The sequence below is a fragment of the Grampus griseus genome, assembly GCF_964374135.1.
Source record: "Grampus griseus genome assembly, chromosome: 11".
Classification (NCBI taxonomy): domain Eukaryota; kingdom Metazoa; phylum Chordata; class Mammalia; order Artiodactyla; family Delphinidae; genus Grampus; species Grampus griseus.
In genome coordinates this window covers 42,704,822-42,719,703 of record NC_139005.1, presented here as the reverse complement: position 1 = coordinate 42,719,703, position 14,882 = coordinate 42,704,822, and the positions used below count along the sequence as shown (strand labels likewise).

General features: G+C 45.8%; 1 protein-coding gene and 1 long non-coding RNA gene across 2 annotated transcripts in view; both read right to left on the bottom strand.

The window, feature by feature from the left end:
- Nucleotides 1–8,994, bottom strand: part of SP1 (Sp1 transcription factor) — a 42,790-nt gene extending 33,796 nt beyond the window's left edge. Inside the window, exons 1-3 of the mRNA XM_082666012.1 lie at nt 8,916–8,994; nt 7,687–7,844; nt 5,858–7,373 (exon numbers count right to left, since the gene is read on the bottom strand). Of these exons, the coding sequence (XP_082522138.1) occupies nt 5,858–7,373; nt 7,687–7,844; nt 8,916–8,922 (1,681 nt within the window). The 5' untranslated portion in view covers nt 8,923–8,994. The remainder of the gene's footprint in view (nt 1–5,857; nt 7,374–7,686; nt 7,845–8,915) is intronic.
- A 2,791-nt stretch (nt 8,995–11,785) lies between these two features.
- LOC309829807 lies at nt 11,786–14,313 on the bottom strand. Its single transcript, XR_014297429.1, has 3 exons — nt 14,151–14,313; nt 12,774–12,890; nt 11,786–12,191 (listed from the first exon to the last, which is right to left on the bottom strand). It is a non-coding gene; the product is annotated as an uncharacterized lncRNA (long non-coding RNA).
- Between the last annotated feature and the right edge of the window lie 569 nt (nt 14,314–14,882).

Genomic DNA, 14,882 nt, shown 5'->3' with positions numbered 1-14,882 from the left:
TGCTCAATAAATTTTGCTAAAATTCAGACTTCCCTGGTGGCGCAGTGGTTAAGAATCCGCCTGCCATTGCAGGGGACACGGGTTTGAGCCCTGGTCTGGGAAGATCCCACATGCCACGGAGCAACTAAGCCTGTGTACCACAACTACTAAGCCTGCGCTCTACAGCCCACGAGCCACAACTACTGAAGCCCGTGCGCCTAGAGCCCATGCTCTGCAACAAGAGAAGCCACTGCAATGAGAAGCACGTGCACCACAATGAAGAGTAGCCCCCGGTCACCGAAACTACAGAAAGCCCGCATGCGGCAACAAAGACCCAACGCAGCCAAAAATAAACAAATAAATTTATTTAAAAAAAAGAGAGAGTAGTAGTGTAATGGAAAGGATACTGATCTGAAGTCAGAAGACCTCTATCACTCTGTAAATTTTGTCAGTGACCTTTGGCAAGTCACTGAATCTTTCTACACCTTAGGTTTCCAAAAGGAGGGTATTGGAGGCACTTCCTTGGTGGCACAGTGGCTAAGACTCCATGCTCCCAATGCAGGGGGCCCGGGCTCGATCCCTGGTCGGGGAACTAGATTCCACATGCATGCCGTAACTAAGGAGCCCACGAACTGCAGCTAAGGAACCCGCCTGCTGCAACTAAGACCCAGCACAACCAAATTTTTTTTTTAAAAAAAGGAGGGAATTGGAGAGGATCCTCACCCCCCTTCTAAGCAATCCAAACAGGGTCAAGTTAATGAAGAACATATGGAATAATCTGAAATGATCCATCTCAATAGCATTTAACCTTACTTAGATTATTTGCAGCAAATATGTGATTTCCTGTGAAAACGTTTCAAATTTTTTTTTCAGAGATGTAGATTTTTTGTTTTGTTTTTCTTTTGTTTTGGCCTCACCGTGCGGCTTGCAGGATCTCAGTTCCCTGACCAGAGACTGAACCCAGGCCCACAGCAGTGAAAAGAGCCGAGTCCTAACCACTGGACCACCAGGGAATTCCTTCAGAGATGTAGATTTTTTTTTTTTTTTCCAGAGATGTAGATTTTTAACTGAGTTCTCTCATCTTGTAATGGGCAAGTCTTTGTCTTGACCTGGGTATTTTATATTTTAACCGTTTCTTTGAAATCATTAAATTATTATTTATTTTACACACAGATATAGGGTGAGAAGGATTCATAGTAAATTAGACAGGCATGCCCAACTTATCAAACGAGTTATATTATGCAGTTTCCATAAGCCACTCAGAGTTTCACACACACTGGAGTGAGGGACTTCCCCGGTGGTCCAGTGGTTAAGACTCCATGCTCCCAGTGCAGGAGGCCCAAGTTCGATCCCTGGTCAGGGAACTAGATCCCGCATACATGCTGCAACTAAAGATCCTGCACACCACAACAGAGATCCGTGCCGCAACTAAGACTGGGAGCAGCCAAATAAATAAATGAATATTTTTTAAATAAATAAATAATTAAAATTAAAAAACACTGGAAGGAAAAGTATAAATTCAAATTACAGCCCAGATTTGCAACCAACTCTGAAGAAAAAAACTTTCTTCAGAAACTTTTTCAGGGTCTTTTAAGGGGCCCAATTCTTAAAACCTAGAATAGTATTAACAATGTAGTCATAGTGTGGCATATACCTTTTAAATAATGCTTCAGAACACCAGGGCCTGTATAATAATGCTAAATGTTACAGAAAGGTATAGTACTATTGTGATATCCCTTCTGTATGAAATATGAAAAATATGCCCTGTTTTTCAATTAAACAGCAAATTGAAAATTTTCAACTAATTATTATCTATTAATGTTTACAGACACCCAACCAGTAACTTACAAAGCGTTATGTAATAAAGCTTTTCTACAGATGTTCATCTTACATTTAAAACATTTTCAAGGAGGGAAAACAAAACAATCAGAAGCAAGGAATGAGCAGAACTAAATTTTTAGTGCCAACATTTATATGCTACTTTACAAAGTAGAACAATTAAAGGGAAAGGGAGATATGAGAACAGATACTAAATTTTTCTGAAACACTAGGCACCCTTGTGCTCGTTATTTAATTAAGAACTAAAATGGCCACATTACACAATGCAACAGGATTTAACAATGACGTCATTGACAGAAAGCCACTGGAATGAATAAATAGGAGCAATTGAAAAGGTCTCAAGACTGCCTTCTCAGTCTTTTCAAATCAATCAAGGCACCTACGTTTTAAAGGAGACCTTTTCTACTTAAACTGAACTCGTTTAAAAAGCACTTAAAAAATCACACTAAGAATCAAATATAATATTAGATACAACAAATGACGCAGAAACATTTATATTTGATAAGAGTATTATTATTTTAAAGTAGAAAATTCTCTTGTATGACCTTTTGCACTAGAATGTTAATTTTGAACACATTTAAATCCTCTAAACCTACTTATCACTAATGTTCAAATGAACTAGTCTAAAATACAACTCTCTTAACAAATTAGGTCTCAGCAATCTGACCCCAAGTTTAGCGACACTTGGCAAACCAACTCTGGTATCGCATTCAACTTAACTTCTAAGAGGAGACATTTTCCTGACCCCGATAAAACTGAGCAGATGTGAAATTTTTATTTTTAGTGCCTGAAATTTGCTTCTTTAGTGTATTATAGCCATCAAGGAAATGTGCTCTATTCTCTTGCCAAAGCCCACCCCTGCACTCTTTATTAGGCAGAACTCCCACAAAGTCATCCAAACTAAGTCTTTCAAAACCAGGCCCCTCCTCAACCTGGGGGAAGAGTTTTCTGGATTTAGCAGTGGCTGAGAAAAAATCTGAAGCTTTAAGCTTAAAAAAAAACAACAAAAAAACAAAAAACCAAGATCTTTGAGCATATGACTAGAAAATGAAAGGGAAAAGGGTGCTGATAAAGGGGAAAGGGTGTTGATTAAAAAAAAAAGCTGCTAACTTAAAAAACAACAAAAACTAAGAGCCTATAGATCATTTCACTGTCTGGAAACTAAACTCAGTTTACTGGGTGGTCTCTTCTTCACTACCACCCACCAGGGGCAGAGCTGTGAAAAACAGGAATACAGAGACGGCAGGCTTATTTGGTTCTAAGTTTGTGCCTTTGCCTGTATATTCAAGCAAACAAACATAGTGAAAGTCAAAATGAGAGCTTAGAAGATTTTTAAACGTTACCTTTAAAAACTAATAAATGTGGGAATTCCCTGGCAGTCCAGTGGTTGGGACTCCTTGCCTCCACTGCTGGGGGGTGGTGGGGGGGAAGGGGGATGGGTTCCTTAGATCCCTGGTTGGGTAACTAGGATCCCAACAAGCTGTGCAGTGTGGCCAAAAAAAAAAAAAAAGAAAAAAAAAGAAAAGAAAAGTAAACATACTAACCTGCAGTCTTCCACAACCATGTAATAATAATGTCTCACTTTGCAGAGTGCTATCTACCTACCTCTCTGTAGCTTGTAGCTTACAACATGATTTCATATCCAAAGCTCTTTCCACTACATCATACTGCCAAGAGGTTGAGTTTTTCTAATAAAATAACTATATACCAGAAAAACCATATATCAGAAATAACTATATATGAGACACTTTGTAGCAGCCGCACAACAGCTAAGGAGCACTAAGCTTCCAGGAAATGACTTTATTATCTTTCATTAAGGCTGAAGTCAGATCAATTGAAGGGGAAAAAAATGTTGCACAAGTATGACTAACCAGAAAGAAACATGTATCTTCAGAAACCACTATTAATAAAGCAATCTCAACTCTCACAAAATGGCCTTTCAGAGCCTCATTCTCTCCTTAGTGAATGTCAAACTGCTGCTACCTTACAAAAAGGCATGCATTTTCTAGAGCTCAGAGACCATCAGTAACAGCTAGGTCGGTAGCCCTATCTTATGACATAGTAAATGGCAGACTTCCCCAGAGCATGATTTAGCAATCATGAACTGTTCAGAACTGTTCCTTAGAGCTGAAGTTATAAACCGTTTAAAAATTGAAAGGATCCAAATTATTACTAACTAGAACAATCTCAGTTTTGCTTTCCTTTGAAGAGCAAAACTGCTGGATACAACAACCTAAGAGCAAAGAGAAAACAAACACACAAATGTAGATTACCCAGAAAGTGTCTAATTTTCCAGGCTGTTGGGTTCAGTTTTTATTAAACTTTTCCCATTTCTACTCCCATAATTTTTAGCCTATAAAAAACTTGCCAGCTCTAGAGCCTTAAATTTCAAAGAAACAAAAATATCTTTTCCGAAACATTTTAAACAGTCTAAAGGATTTCTCATGTCCCAAGTTAAAACTAACAGGTAATGAATGCCCCAGACTAGAACTAACAGCAAGTAGTCTCATCACTTAAGTGCTTCCCAGTATCTCAAAGTACTCATCTAGAAAATAAGGCAGTTGTATGAGACGATTTTCTCAGGTCCCTTCCAGCTCTAACTTTCTATTCCAAGATCTCCAATTCACTAAGAAAATTAGTCTGTTAAGGCTCAAAATGTACTAATTTTAAACACACTACAAGACTGTGAGAAAGCAGGGAACTTGAGCAGACCTCCCCAGCACAGATTTTCCTAAACTGCAAGAGGCAGGAAATATGGTTGCCTATTTGTTATCCTCTCTTACATAAGAACCAGTCTAAACGGAATGAGAACTCTATAATAAAAGTAAACAGTTAATAAACCCACACATATTCCAACAGAAGTAGAAGTTTGGTGGTATTAAACTATTTCCCATCATAACTTGTATATATCATGCCAGAATATAAAAATGTGTATGTATCCTAATGTGCTTTATTAAAGATTAGCTCCATCACCATGGAATTTAAAATGATAAATTCTAAATAAACTAACTTTCACCTTTTAAAATAAATGTTTTAAATTTCAAATTAACCAATACTAGTGAACATAGTTCAAAATAAATGACTGAATAGTAGCATCAACTGATTCAACATACATTCCAATATATACCTCTTCCCTGACGACTCTTTCCCCTTCAAAGTTCTCCTTATTCCCAACTCCTCTCAGCTCCACCTCCCCAACTCCATTCTGGTCCCCACTCCCTTTCTCGCCCCTCCCTTCTCAACCACACACTACTTTCAAAGCAGACTAGGAAGTGGCTCTCTAATATAGGAAGTATGAGAATCACCTAGGAAGCCTAAGAAACAAAAAATAAATTAATTAAACAAAAAAAGAATCACCTAAGAAGCTTATTAAAAATACACATAAGTACTTTCAAGGTAAGTAGGAGTTGAAAAAATTAAACCTTGCTTGCTCAGAGGGTACGCTCTTCTGGTTAACTAAAGATTAACCAGGGAACTTATTTTGTTGAAAAGTCCTTTGGAATCCATCACTTTTCCCTTGCTTACAGTTCATAAGAAGTATCTGATGATTTAATAACTGCCCTACAAATAGGTTAAGTTTATAACCAATTCCTATCCCCGCAGGGGTGAGCCCTCAGGCCAAATAAAGCCCTCACTGGTAAGAATGGTTTTATATTTTTAAAGTGTTGCAAAAACCAAACAAAAAAGTACATGTAACTGAAACCACACGTGGCCCACAAGGCCTAAAATATTTACTGTCTGGCCCTTTACAGAAAAAGTTTGCCGACCCTTGTTCTGTAGCACCAAAGGCACTGAAAGTACAGAGACCCCAGGGACATTGCCCAGAAGGGCTCCTTTCTCATCAGATTAACTGAGGAAAAGAAAAAAAGGTTCCATTAAGTCAGTTCCAAATGACTTAGAATCATTGCTATTTCTCTGACTGACTTGCCCTCAAGAAAGTGTTACCCTCAAAAGATTCTACTCCCTTCTTTAGACTCAATAGTTTCAGCTGGGATGCTAAGTAGCTCTGGAGATAAATACAAAAGATTTCAAGCCTTACCTGAGGCATTTGCTATAGCCAAGGGCAGGCTTGGAAGCTGGTGCACCTGGATTCCTGAAGCACCCAATGCACTGAGGTTAATGGTCTGGAGGCCAGGCATGGAGGAGAGTTGAGCAGCATTCACAGTGACTGTGCCAGCAGGGATGGAAGCAGCTGAGGCAATAGGTGTAAGGGTGGTACTGCTGCTGCTGGTCTGCCCCAAGGAAACACCCTGCATTGGGGCCAAGGTGATTGTCTGGGCCTGTGGGTTCTGAACTTGGAGGTTCTGCAGCTGAAGAGTCTGCCAACTGACCTGTCCATTGGGCCCCACTGTTGGTGTCCGGATGATGATAGGGCCAGAGTTTGGAACAGCCTGAAGCTGAAGGTTCTGGAGGGTTTCCTGGGAGATAGCTTGAGTTGTAAAGGTCTGCCCTGACAGTGGGGCTGCTTGGAGGGCCTGGAGGGCCTGTCCCCCTTGAACTAGTTGAGGCTGGATGAGAATTTGTTGTTGTTGCTGCGTCTGCTGGTTTTGCTCTCCCTCTTTTTGTTGACTTGCTTGCAGTGAGCCTCCAGATGTCTGGTTCTGCTGGATGTTCAGAGCATCAGATCCCTGCAGCCCACTGACCCTCTGCGGTGTCTGGCTTTGAGAGTTGGTCCCTGCTGATCCGCTGGTGGTAAAGTTCATAATTCCCATGTTGCTGGTGGTAGTAGTTGTTGAGTAGCTATTGGCATTGGTGAAAAAGGAGCTGGAACTGGCTTGTGATGATACCAAACTGGCAGAACTGATGGCAGTCCCTGAGGTGACAGGCTGTGAGCCACTCTCCTGGGACCCAGAGCTGCTGATCGTGACTGCCTGAGAGCTAGGAGTCAAGGTAGCTGCAGAAACGCTGTTGACAGGTAGCAAGGTAATATTCCCATTCAGGGCCACTGGTACATTGGTCACATACTGAGTCTGTCCTGAGAGTACATTATTAGCCAGGCCTTGGAGGGGTACAGCCTGCTGGAGTAGGTTTGGCATAGCAGCAATGATGTTGCCTCCACTTCCTCGATTTGTGATGATCTGTTGGTTTGCACCTGGTATGATCTGTATCTGACCTGAACCATCCTGCTGCACTTGGGCCCCAGTGGCAGCAAACTGCAGCTGTTGCCCATCAACGGTCTGGAACTGTGGGATTACTTGATACTGAATATTAGGCATCACTCCAGGCAGTCCTGTCAGGACTTGCTGGTTCTGTAGGTTGGAGGTGGCAGCCACAACATACTGCCCACCAGAGACCGTGCGATTCTTGGAAGACTCACTGCCATTGTTGCCATTGGTACTGCTGCCACTCTGTTCCTTCGAGGTAGGGGTAGCCCCAGAGGAGGAAGAGATGATCTGCCAGCCATTGGCACCCTGGGAAAGTTGTGTGGCTGTGAGGTCAAGCTCACCTGTGCCCCCTGACTGGCTTGGGCCCTGGGAGTTGTTGCTGTTTTCATTGGGTGACTCAATTCTGCTGCAAGTTGCTGCCAGGAGGGCCAAAGGGGATGGCTGGGATTCCTGGCCAGAAATAAAGGAGAGGAAAGGAGTTACTTTAGTGACACCCATCTGCCAGCCCAGGGGGTAGTACACAAAATATAAACAGCAAAACAACAACAACAACAAAAAAAACCCAAACAAAAAGCTGACCTATCTATACTGCTGAAATTCTCATTTGGGGGGATCTCCAAGCTACTTGTCTCTCTGTGCTTACTTCCCTATCTATAAAAGTTCAGCCCTTTCTTAAAAATTTTCCTATGAAAAGACAGACAATCATCTATGAATATTTACATCCTCTCAACACCTTCCCCACTCTGTCCAGATCATCACTTACCTGCCCTCCTCCTCCTCCACTGCTGCTGCTACTGCCTGTGCTGCTGCTTCGAGCCTGAGAAAAGGCACCACCACCATTACCATTGCCCCCATTATTGCCACCAACTCCTTTTTCAATCTTCACCACAGCTGTCATTTCATCCATGGAGTGATCTTGGTCTAAAAAGAATTTGAAAATAACTTAAAGTTCGAGAAAGGAGAAGGGTAAAGTGAGGAAGGGTAAAGGAGGCTGTGATGAAACAGAAATGACTAACAGGAAGGTGAAAGGCGCCAGTATTAAGAAAAAAAAAAGGATTGGGGGAGAAGAAACAGTTGTAGGACCAGTAGGATGTAAACTAGGCTAGGTGGTGCCAAAACTGGGCCTCGACTCTCCCTTGCACAAAATTAAACTCATAAAACACTGAAAAGGTGCTTTTGATACAGGAAATGTGAAGGTCGGTGGGCATGTTGAAAGAGTTTAAAAGTATCCTGGGGAAAAAAAGGATAGGTAAGGCACAAAACAACACGTGAGTGGATGGAAAGCGAGCTAAAAGTAGGGTCAAAGGAGGTAAGGAAAAAGAAAAATTCAAGTGTAAAAAGTAACAAGAGGAAAGGAAGAGAAAGGGGAAAAGAACAGATAAAAAGTTTGAGTGGGGAAACATCTGTGAATACTAGTAAGGGGCTAAAGAGGTCCAGGCGTTAGAAATCAGGCGTTTCGGGGCGGCTACAGGGCGGGCCCTAGAGTGAAAGGGCGGTTTCGGGGTGAGGGGCGTGGAAAGGGCGGGACGGTAGGGGGGGAGGGGTAATTTGCGGGGGGGAGGGGTAATCTACGGCCGGGGGGTGGGGGAGGGCCCTGGGGCCGGCGGCGACCAGAGGGCGGACCAGGGAGGCGGTTGGCCCGGGCGGGGCCTGCACTGCTCGGGCCGCCCCCGCGGCTCCAGCCCCCGGCAGGAGGAGCCTCAGGCGAGCGGCCGAGTAGTGGGGGGTAAGGCCCGTCCCCCGTGGCCGGGGCGGGCAGGGGGCGGGCGAGGCCACGCTGCCCCCTCCCCCGGGGCGGGTGGCCCATCCCCCTCCTCCGCGGAGGCCCCGCCACTGCCCCTTCTCCCTCCCTTCCCTCCGCCCCGGGCGGGACCAAGGCCGCCGCCGCCGCCTCCCGCCCGTCCCCCCTACGGCGGGGACCGCCCGGTCGGCCCTCGCGCGCGCCCCCTCACTCCCCTCCCACCCCTAAGCTTGGAGTGGACTCATCCTTACCGCTCATGGTGGCAGCCGAGGGACGAGCTCAAGGGGGTCCTGTCCGGGGGGGTTGGGGGGGGCCAGGAAAAACGCGGACGCTGACGAGGCAAGCGAACCCGGACCGGACAGGGAGGGGGGGGGGTAAGGAGGAGGGAGCAGCGCGCCACAAGCCCGGCCTAGGCCCCGCCCCTTCACTGCTGCCCCGCCCAATGAGGGAGGGAGAAAGGAGGGACTTGCAGAAAAAAGACGGGTAGATTGCCCAATGGTAAGACTCGCTTGCACTCTTAAGGCGTGCAAGACAAAGTTGCGTGCGAGGTGTCCGCCCAAAAAGAGCGCTCTCTCAGTTTTAAAGGCCAATGAAAGACGCAGGAAGTGAAGGTGGGCGGGAACTAGAGTTGATAGGCTTGAAAAGAAGCCAGTCAACTGCCCGGCGGGCTCCCTGAGAGGTAGGGATAGGAAGAGCTTTCATTGGACTGACAGAACAACAACCAACCAGAACCCTGGACGTGCCTGGGCAAAGTCCTGGTGGGAGGAGGTAAGAAGTAGACAGGAATGGGATAGGATGAAACTGATCAAAACCAGTCAGAAATCAGGCGGGCAGCCAGGAAAGTTATGATTGGATTAACACTGAAAAGAGACACGATAGGACGCAAGTTGACGTGAATAAAAGCCAATTGAACGCCGCGTGAGCTCTGAGGGCAGGAACTTGGAGTGGGCAGAGGAGAATTGGCGTCTCCCTCAGTCATTCAGTCCAATGAGGCGGCGGGGGGAGCCTGGCACCGCCTCCAACTTAACCAATGGGCGTTACTAGAGCCGGGAGGGAACAGGGCTGTGCCAGGAGGAGTCCGTCGCCATTTTGGCCCTCCTCAGGGAACGTCTTCTCCGTGATTAGGTAGCAACGCTTCAGCGGAACCGTGCAGCTCAACAAGTGTCAGGGCCGAGCTACTCGGCACGTAGGTCTGCCTTGACACCAGGGCTCGTCTGAGTCTTAATGTAACCGCTCTTAAAAGTACTTCTCAAGTCTCACTCTCCCCCGGGTGGGCGGACAGGCAAGCGGATGCCTCTGAATGTGGTGTAAGCCCTGTAGATACAAGCGCAACGAAATCTGGGGAGGGTGTTCACACATTCAGTTAATAATGTGCTGACCAATTTGAACGGTCTTTGTGACTGCAGCAAACGCCCTTTTATTAAATTCCCCCCAGACAGAGGTGCTAGCTACTTAAGGCGGGTTAACTTTTCAAGAGCTTCCCTTTGAAGACTAAAGCATGTTGGAGAACTTCCCAGAGTCAAGATTCTGTAAGCCACTTCCCCCACGCCCCCTTTAATTGTAAATACAGTCTAAGCAAAAAGCAAGCTAGCAAGATAGAGTTCCTGCTTTTTGTAACTACAAAGGTTAAAGGAGATCTTTCCTGAGACACCTGAATTTCTGGTCTCCCATTCTGCCTCTCCTGTATCCTAGTTTTGGTGGAGGCAGCCTGGGTGGTTTGTCAATAACATGACAAGGTCATTCTCTTTCTCACTTGTATGTTATATGTTGGCACTTCATTATCTGCAATTCAGCACTTGATAGTGTCACGTTTTGAAGTCTGGATTCCCCCAAAACTGAGACCTCTTGCTGTTTTGGGCAAGGCCTGAAGGTGAAAGCCTATAGTGTTAGGTGCCTAGGTCAGCTAGGCGTCTTGCATTCCTTATGTCATTCTCATAAGGAAGATATTAGTATTAGAGATATTACGTATTTTATAAGTGAAGAAATTGAGGCTGGGAAGTAACTTGCCCAAGATCACAAAGCTAATAGGTTGTACTGCCATATTCCAACCCAGAATAGTCCCACAAAAAGTCTTCTATAAATTCTTAAGTGAATAAAGCAATGCCTTGTATAACCATTTATAAAAATGGGCTTAATAAAAAAATACTTTAATTTTTGGCCACACCCCACTGCATGTGAGAGCTTAGTTCCCTGACCAGAGATTGAACATGCACACCCTGCATGTAAGGTGGAGTCTTAACCACTGGATGGCCAGGGAAGTCCCAAATTTATTTAGTTTTTAAAAAGCTTTTTTTGTTACCTTCTAACTCCTGAAAAAAATCCTGCCCATACTTCCAGAACAGCTCAAATGGTATCATACTCCTATAAAACATCACATTTCCATTAATAGCATCTCTCCCTAGGTCAAAGTTTCTCAAAATATAGTATCAGAGTCTTTACTGGTATCCTCTGGACTGCTTTTTTAAAAAGGTGGATTCCTAGACCCCATGTCAGACCTAATAAATGAGATTCTCTAGAGTGGGGCATGAGAATATGCATTCTTAAATAGCTCTTTCAGGTGATTAGTCCCTAAATCAGAGTTTAAGAAACACTAAGGGAAGAAATTGGAGAGAAGAAACTTCCAGAAGGAAAGAAACTTCCTGGAGGGAAGAAGCTGTATTACTCATCTTTGTAAACCAAGCTCTGGAGATTCCAACAGCTGTTTAGTGTATTTAGCAAAGGACCACACCCAAACTTGCTGGGGGGGAGGGAGGAGGAACTAACAACGTGGAGCAGCCCTCTGAACGTTTCACGTGCTCTGTCTAATCCTTTCAACCAATTTAAGAAATTGTCATCCTCTTCTACAGATGAGAAACCTGAGGCTCAGATACTTCAGTTAAATTATGACTGTTTTGTTTAGTTCCAACGCTTGTGTTTTTTCCAGCAATTCTAAGCTAGTCTAAACCTGAAATGGGGACTAGGGTTTGATTTTATTCCACGTAGTGAGAAAAACGGCCTAGATTTAGACTCAGAAATTCAAGAGCCACCATCCTTTTCACAATACTCTCTCCTTGCTTCTCCAGGACAAGACAGAATTCAGATCCTGGCTAGTGAGGGATGTCCTCGACATAAGCTTGTTTATTGATAGTTCCTGAGAGCATATGGACATGATCCATCTTGTCCAATTCATCTGTGAAAACCTGAAAAATTTAATTTTTTTTAATTAATTAATTTATATATTTTTGGCTGCGTTGGGTCTTCGTTGCTGTGTGCAGTCTTTCTCTAGTTGCGGCGAGCGGGGGTTACTCTTTGTTGAGGTGCATGGGCTTCTCATTGTGGTGGCTTCTCTTGTTGTGGAGCACAGGGTCTAGGCGCACGGGCTTCGGTAGTCATGGCTCGCAGGCTCTAGAGTGCAGGCTCAGTAGCTGTGGCACACGGGCTTAACTGCTCCGCGGCATGTGGGATCTTCCCGGACCGGGGCACGAACCCGTGTCCTCTGCATCGGCAGGCGGACTCTCAACCACTGCACCACCAGGGAAGCCCTAAAACTGATTTTGAAGCTGCTCTTTGATTCTAGCAATTTCCCACTTAGCAATCTGGTAGCGGGAACATTTTACAAATTAAAATACACAAATGATTCAAAATTCTCCTTTTATACCATCATTGTAACCTCCCTCTCAGTAAGCTCTCAACTACAGCTGTTAAGAACAAAACACACTGACTAAAATTTCATTTACCTGTCCTATCTTCTCTAGGATAAAGGAGTGTAGGAAAGAAAAATAGTCCCTGACAAGAAAATTAAGTCTCAACTGTCTTATAAACCTTTACATTCTAGCTCTCTGAACAGGAAAACAAGCCTAGATATTTTACATCATGCACGCTCAGGTCATTTGCAAGGCAATGGTGACTTGGAGAAGCTAAATGGATCATCACAACACGCCCTTCAGTCTTTTCAGGACCCTGCAAAGGCAAGTAACTAAGAAGAACTCTAACAAGAAGGGGTTTCTTTCTGTTTGAGAAGCCCAGATGAAAATGTTGATGAAAAATCCGAGACAGGCTACAGATATTCTTTACTATTATTATTATTTAAAATGACTCATTCTGCATCTTTGCCGGCTTTGTTTCCTTACCTGAGATCCATCACGGTTCATCCCTGCCTAGACTCTGCCTGGTACTTGGAAGGCCTTCTTCCAGTCCGGCAACTAGTGGTTCTGGTGGTCTTGAAGGCCCTGGACGAGGAAGAAAGGCTGGGGGAACCGGGGAGGGGTTTTCTGTCTGAGAGTTGGGAGGCATAGTCAAGAACACAATTTAGTTATTGTTGGAGCTGAACTCTGGCCCAAACTTCTGGAATATTCTCTTTTCTGAAGAAGACTGCAAGAAGACAGGCCTGACTGTAAACCCAGCTGATGGTCCCTGCACCTTTAAGACCCTTTGGCAAATAAAAGTAGAGGTGGTTTCAGGCATGGTGGGAAAGAGGAATAGAAACTGCTGAGAGACACGATCCATCTGCATTCTTGACAGCTAGAGGAGGCAAGTTGGAATCACCAGGGAGGCTCAGAGAGGAGCCTGGACCCCACAGTGAACAAGCAGAGAGCTTCACTGAACATTTAAATCTGACCCCTAGGGACTCCAGCTGAAAACAAACACATAATCAAAACATTTCCCTCCCTCAAATATCCAACCCCCTCAGGCTCCTCAGCTCACCAGACCTGGAAGGAAGCCTGTGCTTACTGCCAAGTTACCCTCACCAGTCACCCCCATCGCCACCGCCACCCGGACCTCTGCACCCCCAGGGTGACTGGGGTACTGCCTGGCAGTTCAGCATTCAAAACAAAACAAAACAAAACTTCCTCTTTTAACCAAAAATGAAGCAGTTTCCTTTTCTCCTTCCTCTCCTGGGGAAGAAGCCCTGAGACCCCTCCGGAGTCCAGAGCCGAGAAGAGAGCTGCACCACCCCCAGCTTCCCACTCCCAGAAAGGAGAATGGCCCCGACTGGTTCAACAGGTCTATAAAAAGGACCTGCCCTGCCGGGGCACCCACAGCAGAGGCTAGAGGAGGAAAGGGGAGGGGACCGGAGGGGCGCCGGCGGGGGCTGGCCCGGTTTCCCCCTCCCACGGTACTGGGGCCACCCTGAGGGCGGGCAGAGGGCCGGGCTGGGGGTGGAGGGAGCTGGATTCATAAACAAACCCGCCTGGGCCACGAGGTGCCCAGAGGAGTGGGGTGGGGTTTGCCGGCCTCTCAGGCCCAGCCTGGAGCTGGGACACTGGTGTGGGCCGGGCCGGGGCCTCTCCACCCCCAGTTTCCGGCTAGCGGTGGACCAGCTGGCTCTCCCCAAGCGCTATACCCCTCCTTCCTGCTTTGCCCTCCCTCCCTTGAGCCCGAAAAGCCAGCTGAAGTTCGTAGAGGCCTGACACCTGACTCCTCTTTTCTCCCGGAAGTTTTCACTGTTCCCCCAGGAGAGTGGGTGGTTCCTGCGGGGGAAAGGCCCTGGAACACCATGTTCGTACCTTCTTGAGGTGCCCAGGGAGACGGTGGAGAGGGCAGGCGCTTCACAGGCTTTTGCCACCAAGAGAGGTTTTCCCAGCGCTGCCCTGAGGCCGATGCCCAGCCAAGAGGTAACCCTTACCGCGTCCTGCCTTCTCTCTGCCCTCCCCTCCCCCACCACTGTAGGTGATCAGAGGTGCCTGGACAAAAGTCCCTGGGTGTCTTCCAGGAAGAACTTACCTTCAGCCACTCACAAGACTAGTAACTAATACTTGTAGATAGTATAGTGTCTCTTTCTTACTGATTGGGAAATAAATTTAGAACTTGAGAAGTGTGTCCAGCCAAGGTCTCAAGGCAGAGGTAGGTGGGACTCTCTGATGCCAATTCTACTCCAGCATTTCCGAAAGTGTGGTGGCATTGAACATTTCTGTATGTGTTCTTTGAATAAATTTTTATTTTTATTTTATTATTTTTTTATACATTTATTGTATTTTATTTATTTATTTTTGGCTGCAGGTCTTCATTGCTGCGCACGGGCTTTCTCTAGTTGCGGCGAGCTGGGGCTACTCTTCGTTGTGGTGCGCGGGCTTCTCATTGCAGTGGCTTCTCTTGTTGTGGAGCACGGGCTCCAGGCGCCAAGCTTCAGTAGTTGTGGCATGCGGGCTCAGTAGTTGTGGCGCAGGTGGCTAGTTGCTCTGTGGCATGTGGGATCTTCCCAGACCAGGGATCGAGCCCATGTCCCCTGCACTGGCAGG